The 24,401-nt window shown below is 62.0% G+C and overlaps 1 protein-coding gene and 1 long non-coding RNA gene across 3 annotated transcripts in view; one reads left to right on the forward strand and one right to left on the reverse strand.

Annotated features, from left to right (window-relative positions):
• Positions 1-1,016: 1,016 nt before the first annotated feature.
• On the reverse strand, positions 1,017-7,660 carry LOC119140373. Its single transcript, XR_005101603.1, has 3 exons — positions 7,468-7,660; positions 2,324-2,794; positions 1,017-2,000 (listed from the first exon to the last, which is right to left on the reverse strand). It is a non-coding gene; the product is annotated as an uncharacterized LOC119140373 (long non-coding RNA).
• Positions 2,731-24,401, forward strand: part of LOC119140345 (hexokinase-2) — a 33,962-nt gene continuing 12,291 nt past the window's right edge. The window contains exons 1-2 of one of the 2 annotated variants that reach the window (XM_037371619.1): positions 2,731-2,840; positions 17,411-17,573. In XM_037371619.1, coding sequence (XP_037227516.1) covers positions 17,432-17,573 — 142 coding nt within the window. In that variant the 5' untranslated portion in view covers positions 2,731-2,840; positions 17,411-17,431. Of the gene's footprint in view, positions 2,841-7,673; positions 7,737-17,410; positions 17,574-24,401 lie in introns of those variants that run through there. The other variant, XM_037371617.1, reaches the window with a different exon arrangement.

Genomic DNA, 24,401 nt, shown 5'->3' on the forward strand with positions numbered 1-24,401 from the left:
GGCTGCTTGGGGATGGAGGTGCTCCCATGGTTGAGGATGGCCACCACCAGCAGAGGATGGCCACCACCAGCGGAGGATGGCCACCACCAGCGGAGGGTGGTCACCACCAGCAGAGGATGGCCACCACCAGCAGAGGATGGCCACCACCAGCAGAGGGTGGCCACCACCAGCGGAGGATGGCCATCACCAGCAGAGCATGGCCATCACCAGCAGAGGGTGGCCACCACCAGTGGAGGATGGCCACCACCAGTGAAAGGTGGCCATCACTGGTGGAGAGGGGCCATCACCAGTGGAGGGTGGCTATCACCAGCGGAGAATGGTCATCACCAGCGGAGGGTGGCCACCACCAGCGGAGGATGGCCACCACCAGCGGAGGATGGCCACCACAAGCAGAGGGTGGCCACCACAAGCAGAGGGTGGCCATCACCAATGGAGGACGGCCATCACCAGCAGAGGGTGGCCATCACTGGTGGAGGATGGCCGCCCCAAGCGGAGGGTGGCCATCACCACCAGAGGATGGCCATCACTGGTTGAGAGGTAGCCATCACCACCAGAGGATGGCCATCACTGGTTGAGAGGTAGCCGTCACCACCAGAGGATGGCCATCACCAGCAGAGGGTAGCCACCACCATCAGAGAATGGCCATCACCGGTCAAGGGTGGCCATCACTGGTTGAGGGTGGCCATCACCAGTGGAGGATGGCCATCACCACCAGAGGATGGCCATCACTGGTTGAGGGTGACCATCACCACCAGAGGATGGCCAACCCCAGTGGAGAGTGGCCAACCCCAGTGGAGGGCGACCACTGCCACTGGTCCCCTCTCGGCAGAGGTCCAGCCCCCTCCAGCACCCACCGCCCATGACACCCCCATCCCCGCTGCTGGGTACCACGTCCCGGCCAAGCACCGTCTGGTTTCCTGCTGTCCCAGCTGGTGGTGTTGAGGGGGCGAAGGGTCTGGGCAAGGTGGGGGTGGGGGGGGGTGGCGAGCAGCAGGCCTGGGACATGTGAAGCAGCTAAAATTAGGCGGCTGGATCTAATCTAATTTAATCTCCCCTTTTCCGTCTTGTAACAGCGATTAGCCGGGCGGCGCCGGGGGGGGGGGGGGGGAGGCTGGGCTGCAGGTGGCCCAGCCTGGGGGCACCCACTTTCCCTCCCCCGCCGCTTGAGGCATGGGGCGGGGGGGGGGCTGGCTGCTGGGGGAGTGGGGGTGCCAGGCACCCGGCTTGGCTTAGGGTGGGTGGGCTGGAGGTCAGCTCCGGGGTGACGGATGGACGGGGGGATTCCCACCCCCCAGCACCCCCCTCCTTCCAGCTCTGCGGAGCGGTTTGGGGTGAGCCAGCCCCATCCCAAGGTCACGCGCTCCGTCCCACGGCTGAGGGAGGAAGAAAAGTTCTCGGACCGGTTTTCTCTTCCCAGCCCGGTGCTGAGGGTTGGGTCTGGCCAAGTTCAAGGTTTCCGGTGCATTGGGTGACCAGGCAAAGTAAATAACCGGTCACCGGTGTCATTCCGCTGCCGGTGGGTTTGTCTGGGATGTGTGTGCGCGCGCGCGCGCGTGTGTGTGTGAAATGAAACCTGGTTGGAAACTATGTAGAGCACCGACGGGCGATGAATCACGGGGCAGGTGATCTAAGAGGAATTAATGCCACTCCTGGAGCAGCTCCAGCTCCCAGATCATCCTGGCTGCTCCGCGCCACGCTGTGGCCTCGAAAAAATCAGGTGCACCGGGTCTGCTTCCCAATTCTTCTATCCCCGTCCCGAGCCGTGCCTCAGTTTCCCCAGTATAAAAGGGGGGTATTGCCCCGCCAGGTTTGCAACGCTCTCTCGGGGGGTCCCCCAACCCCTCGGGGAGCAGCTCTCCGGGGGGCTCAGACTGGTCCTGCTTGCACGGGACAGCATCCAGAGCTGGTCCCAGCAGCCCGGGATGCTCCATCCCTGCTCCGGCCGCTGGGCACGGCCCTTCCTTTCAAGCCCCAACGTTGTCATTACTGCAGTCATTCGTCTTTAAAGAATCGCATTAGAGAAATTAGAGCCGGTTGTAACTTCAATCCCTGCAATCAGCCCATTTCCTCCTGCTAAGGAACGCGGCATTAAACGCCGATGGATTATTACAAGCCCGTACAAAGCCGGGAAGCAGCTGGGAGGGATGGCTTGAAAAGATTCAGATTTGGAGGTTTGTTACGTGAAAGGAATTATGAAACGTGTCAGAAAGACTAATTTTAAATAAATAAATAAATTAAAAAAAATCAGTTTAAAAGCAAGCACTATTTAGAGGAATGCATTGCCCAGAGACCCGCTCCTCTTTTTTCTTGCCGAGGGTGTTACCTGGAAAATAAATGGAGTCTTAGGGAATGTTCCTTCCTGAATAAATCGATTTAGTGGAGGCGAGCGGAGCTCCAGAGCGGGGCACAAGGACGAGACAGGCCCCTTGTTTTGCACACACAGGCGCTTCCTTCATCCCGCTGGGCAGGCGGCAGATGGGGAAGGTGGACAGATGTGCCCGGCTATTTTTAGGCGAAATGCCGCTTTAATTTCATCCGAACCGCTGAGAATTTGGGTGCTTAGGATAAAAAGCTGGATGAGAAAGTGAATTGAAATGCAGGCGCACCGACAAAGATTAAAAAGGCATCATGCTGCCGATGCGGGGCTCTGAGCATCCCACTGGACAAACTGGGGCCGGTGGGACCGGATCGCCCGGAGAAGGTGGCTGGCAGCGCGGTTGTCCCGGCTCCGTATCCCTCTGTTTTGGTTGCTTCTCCCCCCCTCTCTCTTCCCTTTGAAATGGAGTTCAAATTCCTTGGAAATACGATGTAAATGACCACTTAGAAGGAAATATTACAAGGTAGAGCCGAGGAGGGTTTGAGCTGCTGGGAACTGGTTGGGAAAGCGCGGCGGGAGCGGGCAGACGGGTTGGGTAACTCCTGCCCCAGGGTGCCGGGACCGGCTCCTCCGGGATGCAGGGCTCAGGATGGCCCGGCGGGCGAGGGACGTGCCACGGCCCTCGTAGGGCTCCTCGCCACGCCAGCCCGCGGGTCCTCGCATGGCTCCGGCCCTCCGCTTCCCAGGCGGGAGCAGGAGCGGCAGGATGGAGAGCAGGATGGGGAGCAGGAGGGAGGGATGGCGGTGCTGGATGGAGCAGGAGGAGGATGCGGCTGAGGGAGCAAGGAATGGAGCGATGGGGCGCTGGATGGAGCAGGAGGGAGCGATGGCTGCGCTTGGAATGGAGCAGGATAGGAGCGATGGCGGCGCTGGATGGAGCAGGAAGGGAGGGATGGCGGCGCTGGATGGAGCAGGAGGGAGGGATGGGTGCGCTGGATGGAGGCAGGAGGGAGCGGGATGTGGCGCTGGATGGAGCAAGGAGGGGCGATGGCGGCGCTGGATGGAGCAGGAGGGGGATGGCGGCGCTGGATGGAGCAGGAGGAGGGATGGCGGCGCTGGAGGAGCAGGAGGGACGCATGGCGGCGTGGATGGAGCAGGAGGGGGATGGCGGCGCGGATGGAGCAGGAGAGGAGGGAGGGATGGCGGCGCTGGATGGAGCAGGAGGGAGCGATGGTGGCGCTGGATGGAGCAGGAGGGAGGGATGGCGGCGCTGGATGGAGCAGGAAGGAGGGATGGCGGCGCTGGATGGAGCAGGAGGGAGGGATGGCGGCGCTGGATGGAGCAGGAGGGAGCGATGGCGGCGCTGGATGGAGCAGGAGGGAGGGATGGCGGCGCTGGATGGAGCAGGAGGGAGGGATGGCGGCGCTGGATGGAGCAGGAGGGAGGGATGGCGGCGCTGGATGGAGCAGGGAGGGATGATGGCGCGCTGGAGGGGAGCAGGAGGGAGCGATGGCGGCGCTGGATGGAGCAGGAGGGAGCGATGGCGGCGCTGGATGGAGCAGGAGGGAGCGATGGCGGCGCTGGATGGAGCAGGAGGGAGCGATGGCGGCGCTGGATGGAGCAGAGGGAGGGATGGCGGCGCTGGATGGAGCAGGAGGGAGCGATGGCGGCGCTGGATGGAGCAGGAGGGAGCGATGGCGGCGCTGGATGGAGCAGGAGGGAGGGATGGTGGCGCTGGATGGAGCAGGAGGGAGCGATGGCGGCGCTGGATGGAGCAGGAGGGAGCGATGGCGGCGCTGGATGGAGCAGGAGGGAGCGATGGCGGCGGCCTGCGCCTGCGGAGGTGTCACATCCCCCTGGGCACACGGGCTGAGGAAGCGCCGCGGGCTGATGGATGCGGGCTGACGGGTGCGCAGGGATGCGCGCAGGGATGCGGGCGGTAAGGCGGGGGGATGGAGCGCACGCGGCACCCCCAGGTGTCACTGGGGGCACCCCCAGGCACACGCAGGCACCGGTGACCACGGCAGGGGCGTGCATGGACACATGCTGACATGCCCGAGCCAGGTGGCACCTCCGTGCGCACACGTGCACACACGTGCTGCTCCGTGCCCCCCCCTCCCCCGCCCCCCCGCCCCCTGTGCGCACATGCCGGTGTGCACACAGACAGCAGTGCACACCCCTCCCCCAGGGCATGCACCCCCCGCAGTGCACCACCCAGTACATCCCAATGCACCCCTCCAGTTCATCCCAACGCACCCCGCCAGCATATCCCAATGCCTCCCAGTACACCCCGATGCACCTCCCAGCACACCCTAATGCCCCCCAGCACATCCCAGTGCCCCCCAGTACACCCCAATGCACTTCCCCCCTTCAGTGCACCCACAGCCCCCACCCAGTTCACCCACTGTCATCTCCCCTGCACCCCCAGTGCACACCCATGGCCCCGCTCACCCCCTGCAACCCACACCAGTTCCCCCCCCTGTACCCCTCAGTACCCCCAGGTCATCCCAGAACCCCCCAGTACCCCTAGTACCCCCCAGTACCCCCACACCAGTTCACCCCAGTATCCCCATATCAGTATACCCAGCACCCCCCCACTACCCCCATACCAGGGCACCCCAGTACACCTCCCAGTTCACCCTAGTACCCTGCAGTACCCCCAGTAACCCCACACCAGTAGCCCCCAGTATGCCCCATCAGTTCACCTCAGTACCCTGCAGTACCACCCCTGTACCTCCAGAACAGCTCACCCTAGTACCCCCACCCCAGTACCCCCACTCCAGTTCACCCCAGTACCCTCATACCACTACCCCTGTACCCCCCACCAATTCATCCCAGTACCCTGCAGTACCACATGGTACCCCCACAATGGTTCACCCCAGTACCCCCAGTACCCCCACAGCAGTACCCTCCAGTACACCCACACCAGTTCACCCCAGTACCACCATACCAGTACCTTTATCACAGTACCCCTACTCCAGTACTCCCCAGTACCCCCCAGTACCCCCACCCCAGTTCAGTACCCTCATACCAGTACCCTCCACCAGTTCACTCCAGTATCCCCAGTACCCCCACACTACTACCCCCAGTACCCCCACACTAGTGCAACCCAGTACCCCTATGCCAGTACCCCCCAGCACACCCAAGTACCCCCCACCAGTTTACCTCAGTACCCCCCAGTACCCCCCAGTTTACCCTAGTACCCCCTAGTACCCCCGCACCAGTTCACCCTAGTACCCGCAGTACCCTCACACCACTACCCCCAGTACTCCCCAGTACCCCCCAACCAGTTCACCCCAGTACCCTGCAGTATCCCCACACCAATTCACCCCAGTACCCCCCCATCAGTTCACCCCAGTACCCCCCTGTACTGTCAATACCCCCACCAGTTCACCCCAGTACCCCCACACCAGTACCCCCCAGTACACCCCAGTACCTCCCCACCAGTTCACCTCAGTAGCCCCCAGTACCCTCAGTACCCCCCACCAGTTCACCCCAGTACCCTGCAGTACCCCCACACCAATACACCCCAGTACCCCACATACCCTCAATATCCCCACCAGTTCACCCCAGTACCCCTACACCAGTACAATCAAGAACACCCCAGTACCCCCACACCACTACCCCCTAGCATCCCCCCACCAGTTCTCCTCAGTAGCCTCCAGTACCCTCAGTACCCCCCAGTTCACCCCAGTACCTTGCAGTACCCCACTCCAATTCACCCCAGTACCCCCACACCAGTTCACCCCAGTTCACCCCAGTACCCCCACACCAGTTCACCCTAGTACCCCCTAGTACTCCCCAGTACCCCCCCAAGTACACCCCAGCACCCCCCAATACCCTCATCCCAGTTCACCCCAGTACCCCCACACCAGTTCACTACTACCCCCTAGTACTCCCCGGTACCCCCACACCAGTTCACCCCAGTACCCCCACATCAGTTCACCCCAGTACCCCCACACCAGCTCACCCCAGTACCTCCACACTACTATCCCCCAGTACCCCCACACCAGTTCACCCCAGTACACCCTAGTACTTCCCAGTACCCCCCAAGTTCACCCCAGTACTCCCAGTACCTCCCCACCAGTTCACCGCAGTACCCCCAGTACCCCCACACCAGTTCACTCCAGTACACCCTAGTACTTCCCAGTACCCCCCCAAGTTCACCCCAGTACTCCCAGTACCTCCCCACCAGTTCACCGCAGTACCCCCAGTACCCCCACACCAGTTCACCCCAGTACACTCTAGTACTTCCCAGTACTCCCCCAAGTTCACCCCAGTACTCCCAGTACCTCCCCACCAGTTCACCGCAGTACCCCCAGTACCCCCACACCAGTTCACCCCAGTTCACCCCAGTACCCCCACACCAGTTCAATACCCCCTAGTACTCCCCAGTACCCCCCCAAGTTCACCCCAGTACCCCCCCAATACCCTCATCCCAGTTCACCCTAGTGCCCCCAGTACCCCCACACCAGTTCACCCTAGGACCCCCCAGTACCTCCCCACCAGTTCACCCCAGTACCCCCAGTACCCCCACACCAGTTCACCCCAGTACCCCCACACCAGTTCACTACTACCCCCTAGTACTCCCCGGTACCCCCAGAACAGTTCACCCCAGTACCCCCACATCAGTTCACCCCAGTACCCCCCAGTACCCCCACACCAGTTCACCCCAGTACCTCCACACTACTATCCCCCAGTACCCCCACACCAGCTCACCCCAGTACCCCCCAGTACCCCCACACCAGTTCACCCCAGTACCTCCACACTACTATCCCCCAGTACCCCCACACCAGTTCACCCCAGTACCCCCACACCAGTGCACCACTACCCCCTAGTACTCCCCCGTACCCCCCCAAGTTCACCCCAGTACCCCCCAGTACCCTCATCCCAGTTCACCCCAGTGCCCCCAATACCCCCACACCAGTTCACACCAGTTCACCCTAGTACCCACCAGTTCACCCCAGTACCTCCACATTACTATCCCCCCGGTACCTCCCCACCAGTTCACCCCAGCACCCCCAGTACCAGCCGGCACCCCCCCGGCTCCCCCCCCGCCCCCCCCCCCCCCCATCTTCCCCAGGCGCCCCCTAGCGGCGCCGCCCCGCCCCGCCCCGCCCCGCCCCGCCCCGCCGCGCGCGGGCACACACCCTCGCGGCCCAGCCAATGAGGAGCCGCCGCGGCGCCGCGTCACTCGGGGGCCGGGGAACCTCCTCAATGAGCCACATTGTCGCGGGCGAGCACCGCGGCGCGCGCTGCTGGGGCCGCCTCCGCTCCGCTCCCTCCGCGCCGCTCCGCGCCCGCCGCTCCCTCCGCGCCGCTCCGCTCCGCACCGCACCGCACCGCTCCGCGCAGCATGATCGCCTCACACCTGCTCGCCTACTTCTTCACCGAGCTCAGCCATGACCAGGCGCAGAAGGTGGGGGGGCGCGGGACAAAGGGGTCGGGGGGGGTGGGGAAGGAGAGGGGGGAAAGTGGGAAAAAAAAAAAAAAGGGGGGGGGGAAGGGAAAAGGAAAAGGGGGGGGAGGGGAAAAGGAAAAGGGGGGGAGAAGGAAAGGAGGGGGAAAGAAAAGGGGGGAAGGAAAAAAAGGGGAAAAAGAAGGGGGGAAAGGGAAGGAGGGGAAAAGGGAAAGGGAAAGGAGGGGAAAAGGGAAAGGGAAAGGAGGGGAAAAGGGAAAGGGAAAGGAGGGAAAAGGGAAAGGGAAAGGAGGGAAAAGGGAAAAAGGAGAGGGGAGAAAAGAAAGAGGGAGAAAAGAGAAGGGGGAAAAAAGTAAAAAAATTAAGGAAAAAAGAGAGGAGGGGAAGGAGAGGAAGGGAAAAAGGAGAGGGGGAAAAGGAAAACAGAAAAATGGGAAAAATGGAAAAAGGGGGAAAGGGGAGGAGGAGGAGAGGAGCGGAGAGCCGGGGGGCGGGGGCTGTCGCCCCGCGGGCGCTGCGCTGCCGGCCGGGGCCGCCGTGCGGTACGTGCCGCGGCGGGCGGCTGCGGGACCCCGCGTGGCCGGGCGCCCCCGCGGGCCGGCGGCGCGGAGCAGCGGCGGCAGCAGCAGCAGGAGGAGGAGGAGGAGGAGGGGGAGGAAGGGCGGGCGTCTCCCCTCCGCGGGACCCCCGGCCGCCCCGCGCTGCACGTGTCGCCGCTTCCCGCCGCCGGCGCGGAGCATCCCCGGGGCCGGCGCTCCCGAGGCGGCGGCGAGCGGGGCCCGGGCTTGCGGGGGGCGGCGGGGGCTGCCCCCAGCCCGCAGGGGGTCGCGGCGCCTCGGGCCCCCCAAGCCCCCGCTGCCCCCCCCCCCCATCTGCGCCGGTGGCAAACACCTTCTCGCCTTCCCCTTCCCTTAATTTGCGGGGCCTGGACGGCCGGAGCCTGCTCCCGGTCCGCACGCGCCAGCCGGAGCATCCCGCTGGGATGCAGGGAGCGTTTGTCGGGGCGATTCCCGAGGTCAGGCATTCCCGAGTCGGGGCGGGTGGGCAGCAGCCGGCCCTGGTGTGGCCGGGCCAGTGCTCGGGCTCCAGCAGCGAGTCTCCAGTCCATGATTCCCGGGAAAACCCGCCGGCTGGAGCGAGTCTCCAGTCCAGGATTCCTGGGAAAACCGGCTGGCTGGAGCGAGCCTCCAGTCCATGATTCCCGGGAAAACCGGCTGGCTGGAGGTTGTGCGTGAAGGCTCAGGCTCTCCCAGTGCCTGTGGCCTTGGAGGACAGGTCAGAGCAGGATTTGCTCCCAAGTCCTCGGTGGGCAGCGGTTCCTATTACCGGGGTCACAGTGCCCGGGTGCGAGGTGGTCGGGATTTGCAAATCCCCCCTTAAAAACCAGCGGAATGGAGAAGGCTCGGAGCGCCCGGCTGGCTCCATCAGATAACGCTGGGGATGCCGGCAGAGAAACAAAACTTGCCGTGTTGGCCCTTCGCCTGCGTTAAATAGGAAGTAAAACCAGAGAGAACATTAAAAAACACCCCATCCCCCCCCCCCCCCCAAGTGCATAGGAATAACCTCCCAAGGCAAAGCGATCCGCGAGGAAATACGAGCTCGGCTTCTCCCTCCGCTCACAAGTGTCCTGGGGTTGTGCAACAGCCAAATCCAGGGAATGGGTTGTGTAACCGCCCAGAAATAGGCCAGCCGGCGTGGACATGGGCTCCGGCATGGCCCGACTCCGGCTCCCGGGCACCTCACCGGCTCCGTATCGGGAGCTGGAAATGATGGGGAGGGAAGGGTTTGGTTTAACGCATTCATTCGGCTTCGTTACCCACTGGGAAAAGGGTGCGTGAAGCCTCCGGAACCGGCTTCGCTTCTCTCCCACCTCCAAAGCCCAAACTAAAGGTTGTTGGGATGTGCCGGGGGGATAAAAAAATATCCAGAGCCGTCCGCCGGGCTCTGGCTGCTGCGGGAGCTGGCTCTGCCCTGGAGCCGCCTCCGCAACTGGATTTCTGTGGGTTATTTTTAAACAAATGCCTGTGAATCCTCCCGGTGAGGCAAAGCTGGGGTCGGCACAGCTTCCAGCGGGAGCGTGGAGCTCGGCTGCAGGGAAGCAGCTGGGGTGCCGACCTGGATGCTTCCCACCATGGATGCAAAAATTCTTCCTGGCTTACAAATCTTCCCAGGCAACGAGGCGGGGGAGTCCCCAGCCCAGGGAGAATGCAGGGGCTGAAATTCTTGGAAAGCTGTCATCGGGTGTTGTTTTTTTTTTTTTTTTTTTTTTCTTTTTTATCAAACTCAAAGGCTTTTCCTGGAACTCGAGGCTACGGGAAGAGATTCTAGGGCAGTAACTTGTGGGGTGTTGGAGTCATGTGTCTTTTTGCTTGGGATCGGGTGGAAAAGGGAAGAAAGTGCCTTTGCCAACAGCTGTGGTTTGTGGCCACACCAGGGCCTTGAAAAACGCCTCCAAAATAGGATTTTTCTTCCCATTCTGGACACGGAGCAGCTTCACCTGCTCTGCTGCCCCCCTGGGGGGATGTCACCCGAGTCCCCAAACTCCTGCCCTTTGCTTCGCCCAGCTGGAAAGTGGGTTGCAGGACAAACTTATCTAACCCCCAAGGGATTGTGCAAACTTTAATTAACCTCAGCAGCGTCCTTTGAGAGCCCAGCTTGAAAGTTTGCCGCGGATGAACCACGTTCCCTTCGGATGTGCCGGCTCACGCTGGGTTTCCTGGTCCCTGAACCTCGTCATGTGGCGCGAGGAGTGGGAGGTGAATGAGCCAGATAACCGGGCTGGTGGCCCATCACTCCTTCGAAGGAAGGGAAAACTTGTGTTGGAGTTAATTTTCCTGTATTAGGGCCATTCCCAGGCACGGGCAGGTTTTCCTCATTTTTTTTTTATTTTTTTATTTTTTTAATTTTGATTTTTATTTTATTTTTATTTTCCCTTTGCTAGGGGGATTAGCTTTATCGAGCTGATTCCTCCCTGCCTGCCTCTCGCAGGCTGCTCGGCGGCTGTGGGAGGGACGCCTGATGGCAAATTCCTGGAAATAAACTTAGAAGCTTCTCTCAAGCTTGCCAAGGGCAGCGGCAGGTTGGCAATTCCCACCCCGGGCACCTCGGGAGCCGTCACCCCCGCACTCGCTCCTCGGCTTGAGCCACTGTGGGAGCCCAGGCAGGCGCAGCCTCAGTTTCCCCAAGTGTGGTGGGATGCTCCCAGCATCCGAGGGGTGGGCTGTCGCTGCCAGCGAGGCTTCCCCGTCCAGCAGCATCTCTTCCTGGTCCAGCAGCATCTTGGATCTGCCCCAGAGACCTTCTGGGTGTAAAATGGGAGAGACAGAGGCCACGTGGGCAGGGAGGTGGCTCAAGGGCCGGCTGGGGCTGCTCGGGGCTGGTGGGACCTGGGAGTAGTTTGACGTCTCCGACTCCCGAGCTGGAAACCAGGCTGTTTTTCTGGTTAAATGAGGCTTTTTGTGGGGGGGCAGAGCGGCGGGGTCACCCGCGGCCCGGTCCCCGGGCTCTGCCGATGCTGTGCAGCGTGGCTGCTTCGCCATGGGTGCTGAGCTCCACCTCCAGCGCGGGGTTCAGCTGGTGGGGGGGTGGTGGCGGGGATGGGGAGGAACCGGCCGAGCAGGAAACCATCTGACTCACTCGGGTTCAAGATGACTCCAGGCGTGTGTCATCAGAGGCTTGGCTGTGGCGGAGGGCACGTGGGGTTTAATTCTGCGTGGAGCCCTCAATAGCAGCCAAGGACGTGGGTGCTGGCGGGGTCAGGGCTGGAGGAGGGTGGGTGCAGCCCAGCATCAGTCCTGTGTCACCGAAGGCGGGGAGGTCGAGGAAGGGGACAAGCCGGTTCCCCGCACTGAGTCAGTCCAGGCTGGGTAACGGCGCAGTGACACGGGGGTGGGGGGTGCTGGTGCCCGGTCTGTAGGGGCTGAGGACGTGGCACAGGGGCTGTCCCGTGCGGCCGTGCCCGTCCCCGATCCGACAATAAAGGCTGCGAAGTGTGTGCCAGGTTACAGTCCCGAGCCAGGAAATAAAACACTCCCTGTGCTGGATGCTTTCCCAGATTCACCCGGTGACCTTGGTGAACCGCTGCCGTTCCCTCTGCCTCGGTTTCCCCAAATCCACCGCGGCTCCGGGCAGGATGGGAGCCCTGGTAACTGCTGGTGCCGGCACCACGGCCCCTCTGAAGGAAGGGGCATTCTGAAAAACTTCAGTGATTTTTACAAAAACGGCATGTTTTAAGTTAAAAACCGGGATAGGGAGGGAGGCAGTTTAAAAAACATACAATTTCACGCAGAAGTGACCCTGGAGGGAGGACTGGCTGTGCACGTTGGTGGTGTAGGAGCGCTCAAGCCTTCCTCGGACTTGAACATTTCCCTGTTGGTCTCATATGCAACAAATATTTGACTTTGTTGACAAAAAGGAAAAGAAGCCGGCCCAGAAGCCAGCTAACCTCTCGCCTTGTTGTGCCTTTTCCCCAAACGCTGCTGAAATCACGCGCACCCAGCCGGGGACGCACGGCGGGGAGATGCTGGGGGGGCTGGGGCCGTCAGCTCCCAGTCCGGTTCTCGCTGGGCACGTGGCTTTGGAAAAAGATCCGGAGCAAAACGAAAACTGAAGGCGAGCAGCTTCCCCTTCCCAGAGATCACGAAAGGGGAAGATGTGGCCGAGGCCTTATTGTACAAGAATAAACCACCCCGCGTCCTTCCCCCTCCTCGCCGCCGGGCAGGAAACGGTTGCACTTTGCAGGAAGCCGCTGCCGCGCTGAAGTTTCCATCACTGACAGCAACCCTGCCCCACATCCCCCTGCCCCACATCCCCCTGCCCCACGTCCTCCCCAGTGGTCCCCACCGCCACGGGAAGAGCATCCTTCATCAGCATCCTTCATCCCCAGAGCTTCGGGGCTCTCGAGCTGTGCCACCGGCCACACGTACCCCACCGAGGGGGGCAGCGAGGTGGGGTACAACTGTCAGGGAGGGGTTTTCCAGTTTTTTTCCACTCTTAGGAGTAGCTGCATTGATGGGACCATCATGCAAACGTATAAGCTGAGAAATTAATTTTTTTCGCTGTGGATAGCGGTGTTGAATTGGGGTGAAGTTGGAGGGTCTGGCCCCGGTGGGAGGACTAGGAGAAGTCTTCAGGCAAAAGAACATCATCCAGCTGCGGTGCTGGTACCAGAGCTGTGAGTTATTCCCACCGCCGCAAAGGCAAACCTGGATTTTGGGTTGCTTTAAGCTCGGCACGGCGCGGCACAGCTTGGCTCAGCTCCCAGCTGGCGGCAGAAATTGGGCAACTTGAGGTTTCTTCAGCCTCGGGGCGAGCGGTCCTTGCCCAGCGGTGGCCTCGCAGCCGGGGAGGTGGCGCTGGGCACTTCCCCAGCACCCGGCGGCGGGTACTCGGCGTGGAAATTAGCCGAGCCTTTGGAGACAGCCCTGAGCTAGGAGGTGGGGATCTGCCTGGGTTTGGTTCCAAAACAAAATTGCGTCGAACTCCAGCAGGTCTTTAGGAAAACGTCCCGCCCCGTGCACAGCTACTCTCGCCGGGAGCACGTCCCGCACATCCCCACTCAGGTCTGTGGCCCCCCCATTCCATTTATTTAATTTCCTTGGGGAAACACTATTATTTATGGTGGAAGCCTTCCAGAAATTGAATTGCCTCCTTGTGACTCCTAACCTAGTGACTTTATTTATTTGGAAACGGTGACGATCTTAAAAAAGGCTCAACAACCGAGAAGGTTGTGTGTTGTGGTGAGATACTCGTGCTTCGGCGCTGCGGAGTAAATTCCTCCGTCTTACCCCATCTTTGCTACAGGTTGAGCCGTGCTGGGTGCGGGGCGGGTAACTGGGGTAACTGGGAGATGGAGCTGGGAAGCCTTGGGCATGAAGGTGGCCGTGGCTCTTCTGTGGTGGGGGTCAAGCGCACGCCGGGGTGGTCTGGCTCGGGAAGGAGCTGAGCTGCCACGGCCCTGGGGCCGTCCTGCAGGACACCCTGACCTGCCTTAGCTGCCGAGTGGGACATTGGCGTTCGGAGGAGATGATCCAGGTCTTAAAGGGCTTTGGAGATTAGAAGGAGGTCACCCTGTTTCTCACGGTGCCGATTATTCCTGGGGCGGAGGAGCCTGGAGGACATGGGGAACGTGCTGAGCAGTGCCTGTCCTGGGGGAAGGAGATGACACCTCTGCCCCCCACTCCGCACTGTGGTTTTGGGTGCTGGTGGGTCGTGCAGGCAGCATCCCCACCGCCCCGTGCCTGGGGCAGGAGTCATGGAGCAAAGGGCGATGGCTTGTGCGTCTGGGCTTCCAAAGCACCCGGCTTCTCTGGGATGAGAAGCATCCCTAGCAGCATCCTGGGAGTCTCTGGGATGAGACCTTCCCCTGGCACCATCCTGGGAGTCTCTGGGATGAGACCCTCCCCTGGCACCATCCTGGGAGTCTCTGGGATGAGACCTTCCCCTGGCACCATCCTGGGAGACTCTGGGATGAGACCTTCCCCTGGCACCATCCTGGGAGTCTCTGGGATGAGACCTTCCCCTGGCACCATCCTGGGAGTCTCTGGGATGAGACCCTCCCCTGGCACCATCCTGGGAGTCTCTGGGATGAGACCCTCCCCTGGCACCATCCTGGGAGTCTCTGGGATGAGACCTTCCCCTGGCACCATCCTGGGAGTCTCTGGGATGAGACCTTCCCCTGGCACCATCCTGGGAGTCTCTGGGATGAGACCCTCCCCTGGCACCATCCTGGGAGTCTCTGGGATGAGACCCTCCCCTGGCACCATCCTGGGAGTCTCTGGGATGAGACCTTCCCCTGGCACCATCCTGGGAGTCTCTGGGATGAGACCTTCCCCTGGCACCATCCTGGGAGTCTCTGGGATGAGACCTTCCCCTGGCACCATCCTGGGAGACTCTGGGATGAGACCTTCCCCTGGCACCATCCTGGGAGTCTCTGGGATGAGACCTTCCCCTGGCACCATCCTGGGAGTCTCTGGGATGAGACCCTCCCCTGGCACCATCCTGGGAGTCTCTGGGATGAGACCCTCCCCTGGCACCATCCTGGGAGTCTCTGGGATGAGACCCTCCCCTGGCACCATCCTGGGAGTCTCTGGGATGAGACCTTCCCCTGGCACCATCCTGGGAGTCTCTGGGATGAGACCTTCCCCTGGCACCATCCTGGGAGACTCTGGGATGAGACCTTCCCCTGGCACCATCCTGGGAGTCTCTGGGATGAGACCTTCCCCTGGCACCATCCTGGGAGTCTCTGGGATGAGACCTTCCCCTGGCACCATCCTGGGAGTCTCTGGGATGAGACCTTCCCCTGGCACCATCCTGGGAGACTCTGGGATGAGACCTTCCCCTGGCACCATCCTGGGAGACTCTGGGATGAGACCTTCCCCTGGCACCATCCTGGGAGTCTCTGGGATGAGACCTTCCCCTGGCACCATCCTGGGAGTCTCTGGGATGAGACCCTCCCCTGGCACCATCCTGGGAGTCTCTGGGATGAGACCTTCCCCTGGCACCATCCTGGGAGTCTCTGGGATGAGACCTTCCCCTGGCACCATCCTGGGAGACTCTGGGATGAGACCCTCCCCTGGCACCATCCTGGGAGTCTCTGGGATGAGACCCTCCCCTGGCAGCATCTTGCGTGTCTAGGAGGAAAAGCAAGCAAAGTCAGGGTGGCGGAAAGGAGAGGAACAGCAGCAGCATGCGCTTTGTGCAGGGGTGCTCCCCAAGCCCTGCTGGTGTGGCACCCCAGGGTGGGATGGGGACGCCTCGTTGGGACCCTGTCCCGCTCATGGTGGTCCCACCAGCACCCCCTGACCGTGGGCTGCCAAAGAAGCCCAGCAAAGGGAGGTCTCAGGGGGGTGTGAGGCTGGTAGGAGGCAGACCCCTGGTTTATCTCTAATTGCCCCCAACACCCCTGGTCAGATGCTGCTGGGGAGGAGACGGAGTGTGGCTGAAGACCCCCCCCCCCCCGACGTTTCCTACCCTGGGGTTGGGGGGTCTCCGTCCCTGGTCCCCCCTGGAAGCTGGGAGAGGAGGCAGAGGGTGGTGGTAAGCTGGGGCAGCGGCGCCTTCCCTGTGCCTGGAGCCTTGGTCCGTGGGTGGCAATTTCCGTCAAGCGAAAGCAAATAGGAGGGGAAGGAGCGGAGTGTTTGACTTCCTGCTGCTGGGTGGGTAAGGAGAGGCTGGTAAACACCTGGCACTGGGAAACCTCCAGCTTTCCTCATCCTTATCCTTATCCTTACCCTCACACCTGCCTGCTCTCCCAGCCGGCGGGCGCTCGCTCGCCGCTCCCCGTTCATGGGATGGAGCGGGGAGCACCAAGGGAAACCAGGAGGAGGTTTTACCCATCACAGCGGCGAGGCTGCCGCTCCCCAGGGATGAAAGCATCTCCCGGAGCTCCTGCTCGGCTCCTCCGTCCCCACACCGCACTGCAGCAAGGGGGCTTCCACATCCCGGCGGAGCTGGGGTGGGGAAGAAGGGATACGCGGGAGCATCCCAAACCTGAGACGCAGGGAGCCAGAACCGCAGCAGGGCTGGTCCTCCAGCCCGGGGTCCGCATGGCTGCACCCCTGAGCGAGGTCACGCCGGGGCGGGGGCCATTACTTGCCCACAAAATGCCCATTTCCTATAGCGCAGCCCTATACAACCCCTTCGTGCCCGATTTCTGATGACCTTATGTTACGTGCCTGCAGACAGGTGAGCTAACCGGGTGGAGTTTTCCTCTTGACTTCGCAGGGCTTGCAGCTGCCCTTTAATTAATTTTAAGTGAAGTTAATTGAAACGGGGCATAGTTTGGGAGCTGGCTGCCTATCCGCCTCCCCATTTCCCTTCCCTGCTCCGGCCAGGCTGCAGAGACATGCCTGGTGCTAATGGATGGGTCAGGGAGGAGTTTTTCCCTGCCTTTCCCGGGGAAAAAGACGCTTTGATGCTGTTTATAGAAGGAGCTGGGCATCTCCATGGCCTCAGCGTAAAGGCACAAACGGCGGCCAGGAGCAGGGGGTGGATTTCTTCCCTTTCCGGCCACGGCACCCACTTGTGTCACACCAGCGTCGTTTGCTCGAGGGGGTTGAGTAGCTCTGGGCACCGTAACCCTTTGTAGGGGTGATCTCAGCAGTGAAGAAATGTATGGGCAGTGGATTCCTGCCGAGCATCCTTCACGTAGGAAGAGGCCCTGGGGGTCAAGGTCGAGGCACGTTGCCGCCGCGGCGTAGGAAGGGCTCTGCCGCTGGAGAACCTCCTGCCAACCTCCTGACTCATGGCCCGGGCCGGGGAGGTTGTCGGGTTTGGGTCCTGCGTCTGTAGCAACCTGTTTGGGTGCGCGTGGGTGAAGATGCTGCGGAGCATCGGGAGCTCCTTGGGGTTCGGCGTTCCCAGTTTGGCACCCGTCTGGGCAGGGGGGCGCTGCCAAGGAGGGCGCGGGGTGGCGTTGGGTGGGCACGTTGGGGTGCAAGAGCGGTGGCAGGCGTTACGGGCGTGCTTGGAGATAAGCTGTTGCGGCACTGCCGGCGATGCGCTGGCACCGCCGTGTCCTGCCCTGTGGCTGGGTCATCACCCGCTCCTGCTTCTTGCATCAGCCCCAGCAGATGTGAGGGGGGCTGAATGCTGTCCTGAATGTGTCACGGGGGCTGTGCCCGCATCCCCCACCCTCCAGCTGACTTTTTTTTGGCTTTATCTCCACCTTTCAGATCGACAAGTACCTCTACCACATGCGGCTCTCTGAGGAGACGCTCCAGGAGGTGGCCCAGCGTTTCAGGAAGGAGATGGAGAAGGGGCTGGGAGCAGACACCAACCCCACCGCCTCGGTGAAGATGCTGCCCACCTTCGTGAGGTCCACCCCGGACGGGACAGGTACAGCGCAGAGGGACAGCGTGGGGAGGTGCCAGGAGGGAGGGCTGGGGCCACCCATCCTCACGGTGCTGCCGGAACAGCGGTGGCACCCACGGCCACCTTCGCTCCTGGGCCTTGGGGCTTCATCCTGCTTCTGCTGAGCAAAGCTCAGTGTGGGGACAGGTCTCTGTGCTGGGTCTGGGGGGGGGGTCCCGGTTCCTGCCGGTGGGAGGGAGGGTGGGAACCAGCCCCGGCGGGCCCTTCCTGGCAGGACAGAGCCGGTCACGGGTCCGGCTCATCTGATTTCATTAGCGCTGAGGCGGGCAGCGGTGCCAGCCGCTGTCTGAATGCCACGAGGGCCACAGGAGGAGAAGGGGCTCTCCAGACTTGGCTGCTCACAATGCCGCCTTTCTGCCTGCTTCCCGTGCCAGCAGGAGCCGCGCTGCCGGCAGCACGCTCCTGGCCAGCCGCATCCGCCTTTCGGGCTCCGGCTTGCTCCTCTCAGCCCCCAAAACGCTCCCTCCAGCACCCCTGTGGGAAACTCCCGTGTGCCTCCCTCTCTGAGCTGGGTGTTTTGGGAAGGAGCTTTGTCACGGTCCCCGCAGCATCACCCCTTGCCTGCCGGCACGCAGCGGGATGCGGATGCACCCAGGACCTGCTGAGTCTCCCGGCGCTCGAGGCCAGTGGAGTGGTTCGGGCTGCTGAAGGGCAGGGAGGGACAGAGCCCCGAGCAGCTGGAGCTCCCCCTGCTCCGGAGCCGGCAGCAGCCCCCGGAGAACTCCCTGGGACAGTCGGTCCCGTTGGCTGGAGCTGCTCGGAGCTGGGGTTGCTGCAGCATCGGCACCTTCGCGGGGGTCCTTGCAAAACCTTGGCAGCAGGGACCGCCGGCAGCCGGCTGGAAAGGTGGATAAAGAGGAAGGGAGCTGGTGGGAAGAGCCGGCTGCTCTTCCCTCCCCATCCCCAGCTGTTTTGCCACCTCTGGATTTTCATACCTGGCTTCTGGAGGCCAGCAGCTCCCGGCCGATGCTGCGGCTGGAGCCTTGAGCGACCTGGCTGGGCACTGGAGTTCCCCGGGAAGCACGGCCAGCTGGTGCCAGCCTGCTGGTGGCGTGATGGTGTGTAACGGGGGTACCCCAGAGGCAGCCCTGCTCAAGCAGCCAACCCCCCTCCCCCACTGCTGGCTGTCCGCTCTCCTGAGGCAAGGACGAGGCGATGAGCTGAAGGTCTCGTCCCCGCCAGCTCTGGGTGGGTGTTTGCAGGTAACATCTCAGTGGGGAGCCACAGGCATCACAGCGCGGTTTGGGTGGGAAGGGACCCTCAAAGGCCATCCAGTCCAACCTCCTGCCCTGAGCAGGGGTCTTCAGCTCGGTCAGGTTGCTGTGAGCCCCGTCCAACCTGACCTTGGGTGTTCCCAGGGATGGGGCACCCACCCCCGCTGTGGGCAGCCTGTGCCAGTGCCTCGCCGCCCCCACAAACCATTTCTTCCCGGTACCTAGCCTGGTTCTACCCTCTTTTAGTTTAAAATTGTTTCCCCGTGGTCCTGTGGCTGCAGGCCCTGCCAAAACCTCTGCCCCCACCTTTCTCACAAGCCCCCTGTAGGTGCTGGATCCCTGCACCCAGAGCCACCCTGCCCTGCGCTCAGCCCACCCGCTGCACCCACACCCCAAAGCTGGACCTGGCTGCCTGCCCCAGGATTGAGATTTCAATCTATTTAAATGTTTGAGAGTATTTTTAATTACAGGGATAGCCAGAATGCCGCCCCTGGGCATGGGAACTGTTGCCGCCAAAGGTGCTGGGTGCTGGCGGAGCGTGTGTCGGAGCTCCCGAGAGGCAGGAGCGGGGCTCTCGGCACCCTGCCCCGCACTGGGGAGGGGGTGCAACCCCTCTCCGTGCCCTTACGAGAGCGAGCCTTGGCTCCCTCCGCCCTGACCGCTGGATTTGCCACTTCTCCAGTGTCCCGGCTGGCGTTTGTCACCCGAAGCGAGCTCGGCACGGGGGAAGGGGGCACGGCAGCACAGTGTCACGCAGAGGGATGCTGGGGCAGCTGCCCAGGCACTGGAAAGCGGGAGGTTCGGGCAAGTCCCAGGGAGCCGAGAGCTGGGATTCCCTGCATGGCTCCAGCTGGATCCAAGCTGCGAGCGGCGCCGGTGTCTCCGCTGTTGGATTTTGGAGGGGGGGGCTGGAAGGTGGCCCGTGGGGGTGAGCCGAGGCCAGCCCGGGGAGGGGCTCGGTGCCAGCTCCCCCGGCCACGTGGCTTTGCGATGAGGTGGTGTGACAACAGCTCGGGGGGAGCTCAGCATCCAGGGGTGCATCCTTCCTTCTTCCAATTTTTTTTTGAAGCTTCTGGGCACAGTCTGACTGCAGCTGGGCACCAACTCCCACTCCCGCCTGCGTCAGGAGCTGCCTCCCACCCAAAACACAGGTCACTCCTCTGCTCCAGCCCTGCTCGGGGGCACGCCGGCTCCATCCCAACGCCGGTGCTTCAGGGGCTCCACACCTTCCCCCCTGCGAAGCATTCCCACCCCTCCTTGCTATAGCATGAGCTGTCTCTGCTCCGGGATTATGCCCCGGTTAATGCGCAGCCGGCAGCTCCCCGGGATCCGGGCGGATGAGCGGCGCTTACAGAAATACAAGGTCACATCCATGGGCTGGAGCCAAAACAGCCCCGGCGCCCGCCTGCGGCACCCTTCCTGCGCTGGGGGGGTTTGGTCTGGGTGGTTTCGCCGCTCCTGATGCAGCGGGATAAGAGGGGGAGGATTTCTGCTTCTGAAGTGGGGTTGCTCCTAAAAGGAACCCTTCTTGCTCTGCTCAGCTCCAGCACCTGCTGAAACGCCCACGGTGCTTGCAGCAAGGTGGTGGGCATCCCGCTGCGGGCTGGGGGGAACAGACCCCAGATCGGCTTCTCCTTGGAGCCCCAGTGACTCCGAGCAAGGGCTCTCCTTGGTGCAGACGCCACCTTCCTCCCTGCTCCGCATTGCCAGGGTCACCTCGTTCCCTCCTCTGTGATAATATTGACACAAGGATCTTCTGGTGCATCCTCCACTAAGCCCCAGCAGCTGATATCCATGGCCGGGAGTTTTCAGGAGGATGCTGCAGGAGTTTGGTGGTCAAATCCCGGGAAATTGAAAGGATGGTTCTTGGTGACACCCTTCCCTTGGCCGGTGGGCTCCGTTCCTGCCAATAACGAGCTGCATGAAAACCAGCTCGCGTGGCCCGTGGTCTTGAAAGGCTTTTAAAGAAAATGCTGTTTCCATGCCCAGAGCCTCTCACCTGGTGATTTACCCCCCTCCTCAGCAAGGAATTGCCTTGGGGAATTGCTGCCAGGGGTCTCTTGCCGTGGTCGGTGCAAGTTGCTTTTTGCTGGTCCTGATTCTGTCTGGAACAATCCACCAGGTTCATCCTGGCAGTTTGGTTGCCGCAGACCCAGTATTTCATGCCCAGAACATCATGAGCCCCTTTGCTGATCCTCCAGCACTAATTCGGTGGAGATGCTGATGCAAGCACCGGGGCTTTTATATCCCCCTTGTGCTCAAAGCCCCCCGGCGGGATGCAGGGATGCAGGGCAGGGCTGGCAAGGGCGCCCGCAGAGGGGGTGGAGGTGGGAAACGCGAGGGGCTGCGCCTCCACCTTCTGCATCTCCCTGTGGGGCAGAGCTCGGACCTCCTCCAGCTTGTTCTATTCCACTTGTTTTTTTATTAAGCTGATTTATCCAAGGATTCCTACAAACTGGGGTTGCAGTTGGCTGGAAGCCTTGAGGTGGGAGATCTGGGGTGAGCAGCCTCCGAGGGGCTGGGGCATGATCCTGCATGTGATGCTCGGGTCCCCAGTCCCTGGCTGTGTTTCCGAGGAGGGCATTGCTCCGGCCGCTTTGCCCCCGTGCTTTCTTCCAGGCAGTGCAGGTATCTTTAAAGGCACTAAACCCTCATCCCTGGGTAGTTTGCTGAGAGCAAAGAGACCCCTGAGCCAGAGCTCCGTGCTACCCCCGCTGTTCGGCCTCCATCCTTACCACGTAACGAGGGAGCCCTAACGGGAGGGAGGACCCCGATGTGGAGGTCCATCACACCGCTGTATTGCTTCAGCCGGGGAATTTTCCTAGGGAGATTTCGCTGCCTTTTTCCTCCTGCAAAGCTGATTCCTTAGCTGCTGAGCCGCTTGCAAGGGGTTTTTTTTTTGGTTGTGAGGTTGGGTCCTGTTGCTGCTTCGTGGTGAGGGCCGGTGGGTGACGGGTCAAAGGAAGGCTGGGCACGAGCCTCACCGGGGCGGTTTGGCTGAAATACCGCACGTGCCGAGAGCTGGGCAGGATTCCATGGGAGGATGGCCCCATCCACAGCTCCTGAGCCTTTTTTTTTTGGGATCCACCTGGGTTCCCTGTGTTATCATCAAGGAGCTGAACAACCTTTACCCTCTTGGCTCCAGCATCCTCAGCCCTGGTGTATTTATCAGCCCCCCGAGGTGTTTTTCATGCTCTGCTAGCAAGCAGAATGGCATCTGTGCCAGCGGCGAGGGAGGCAGGAGCACGGCTTGACCTTGGGACAGAAGGTGATGCCAGCGGTGCCCAGCCAGGCACCGCGTCCAGCGCCGCCCATCCGTGGCTGAGGCTAAATCCCCACCGGGGGCTTGCTGGCGACCTCGGGACAGCGAGGAGTCTCGCTAAGGGTTTTCCTGATGGGTTTTCAGCATCCATGTCAGGAGCTGTGGCCGAGGCGTGCCCCGTGGCTGGCAGGCTCTGCAAACCGAGCTGCCAGGCTGCTTTAAACCTCGTCCCTGCCGAGGGTCAATGCAGGCGTGAGGCAGGGAAGAGAAATGAGTATTCCGGGTCTGACTGCCCCGGTGCACGAGCTCCGGCACCCTGGCTCCGCCAGCTCCTGTGCCGCTCTCCAGCCCTGTAAGCACGGGGTTGGACACCTCTTGGCTGCGCCGCCTCGCTTAGCCGGGTGTTGTTTGGGGAGGGCTGAGTTGCAAAGCTTTGATGGGGTCCAGGTTTGGAGCGTTCCGTGGTTCTGGGTCAACGGCTCCTGCAGGGGGTGCGTGCGTTGCTGCAGGGACGCAGTGAGGGTTGGCCAGAGCCCGTGCAGGGACTCGGCTGAACTTCAGCTTTTGTTAAAATAATGGTGTAACTGCCCTGGCATCACCTCGTCCCACTGGCCGGTTGCTCTCGGGATGTAGCCTTAACCGACGGGACTGCAGCCAGGGCACCGCAGCCGGCGGCAGGGGGGCTTGGCATGGGCTGGTACCACCGAGAGCTGGGACCTGCCCTGCCCTGCACCCCCGAGGTGATGCGCTGACCCCCCTGGGGCGATGTGCTGACCCCTCTGGGGTGATGCACTGACCTCCCTGGCGATGGGGATGCACTGACCCCCCTGGGGTGATCCATTGACCTCCCTGGGGTGATGGCGATGCGCTGACCCCCCTGGGGTGATGCACTGACCCCCCTGGGGCGATGCACTGACCCCCTGGGGCGATGCACTGACCCCCTGGGGTGATGCACTGACCTCCCTGGGGTGATGGGGATGCGCTGACCCCCCTGGGGCGATGCACTGACCCCCCTGGGGCGATGCATTGACCTCCCTGGGGTGATGCACTGACCTCCCTGGGGTGATGGGGATGCGCTGACCCCCCTGGAGCGATGCACTGACCCCCTGGGGCGATGCACTGACCCCCTGGGGCGATGCACTGACCTCCCTGGGGTGATGGGGATGCGCTGACCCCCCTGGAGTGATGCGCTGACCCCCCTGAGGCGATGCACTGACCCCCCTGGGGCGATGCACTGACCCCCTGGGGTGATGCATTGACCTCCCTGGGGTGATGCACTGACCTCCCTGGGGTGATGGGGATGCGCTGACCCCCCTGGAGCGATGCACTGACCCCCCAGGGGCGATGCGCTGACCCCCTGGGGTGATGCATTGACCTCCCTGGGGTGGTGGGGATGCAGTGACCCCCCTGGGGTGATGCATTGACCTCCCTGGGGTGATGCACTGACCTCCCTGGGGTGATGGGGATGCGCTGACCCCCCTGGGGCGATGCACTGACCCCCTGGGGTGATGCACTGACCTCCCTGGGGTGATGGGGATGCGCTGACCCCCCTGGAGCGATGCACTGACCCCCATGGGGCGATGTGCTGACCCCTCTGGAGTGATGCGTTGACCTCCCTGGGGTGGTGGGGATGCAGTGACCCCCCTGGGGTGATGCATTGACACCCCGGTGCTCCCCCCCACTTCTCCATCCTGAGCGGCCAGGCTGTTGAACGCTGCTCGTGACCTCTGAGCCCCTCTTATTCCTCATCTTCTCATTCCCTCGGAGCACGAGGGCTGCTTTGTACGGACCTTTTCAGCCGCAGAGGGACTTTCTAAAGCTGCTCCCAGCCCGGGCTCCCAGTCCATCCCTGTCCCCGGTTCCCTTGCCCCGAGCCCTCGGTGGGTCAGCCCCAGGAAAGACGCCAGGACAGATGGATACCCCGCAGGCTTGGACGCCGAGCTGCCTTTTCAGCTGGAGTCACTGGAGATGCCGGCTGGCCTGGTGTCATTTGAATACTAATAAACCACACTTTTTGTTTCAACTGTAGCCCCTTTGTAAAAGCATCGGCGGGCACAATGTGGCCCCCGGGCGCTGTAATCTGCCCGGGGGAGCCAGCACAGCACATTTAATGCATTCAGAAATCAAACAGTGCTGATGGAGGGCTTTCCCCCATCCCTCTCCCCACACCGCTAGGTATTTAAAACAGCCAGCTTGGCGCTTTTCCCGCATCCCAGGTCTCAGCTGGTCCGAAATCCAGTGAGCTGCCTTGGTGCCTGGTACAAGGAAAACAAACGGGAGGTGAAACTCGCCGGGCTTAGCCCTGGGGTCTTGGGG

This window comes from Falco rusticolus, chromosome 20 (genome assembly GCF_015220075.1).
Source record: "Falco rusticolus isolate bFalRus1 chromosome 20, bFalRus1.pri, whole genome shotgun sequence".
Taxonomy (NCBI): Eukaryota; Metazoa; Chordata; class Aves; order Falconiformes; family Falconidae; genus Falco; species Falco rusticolus.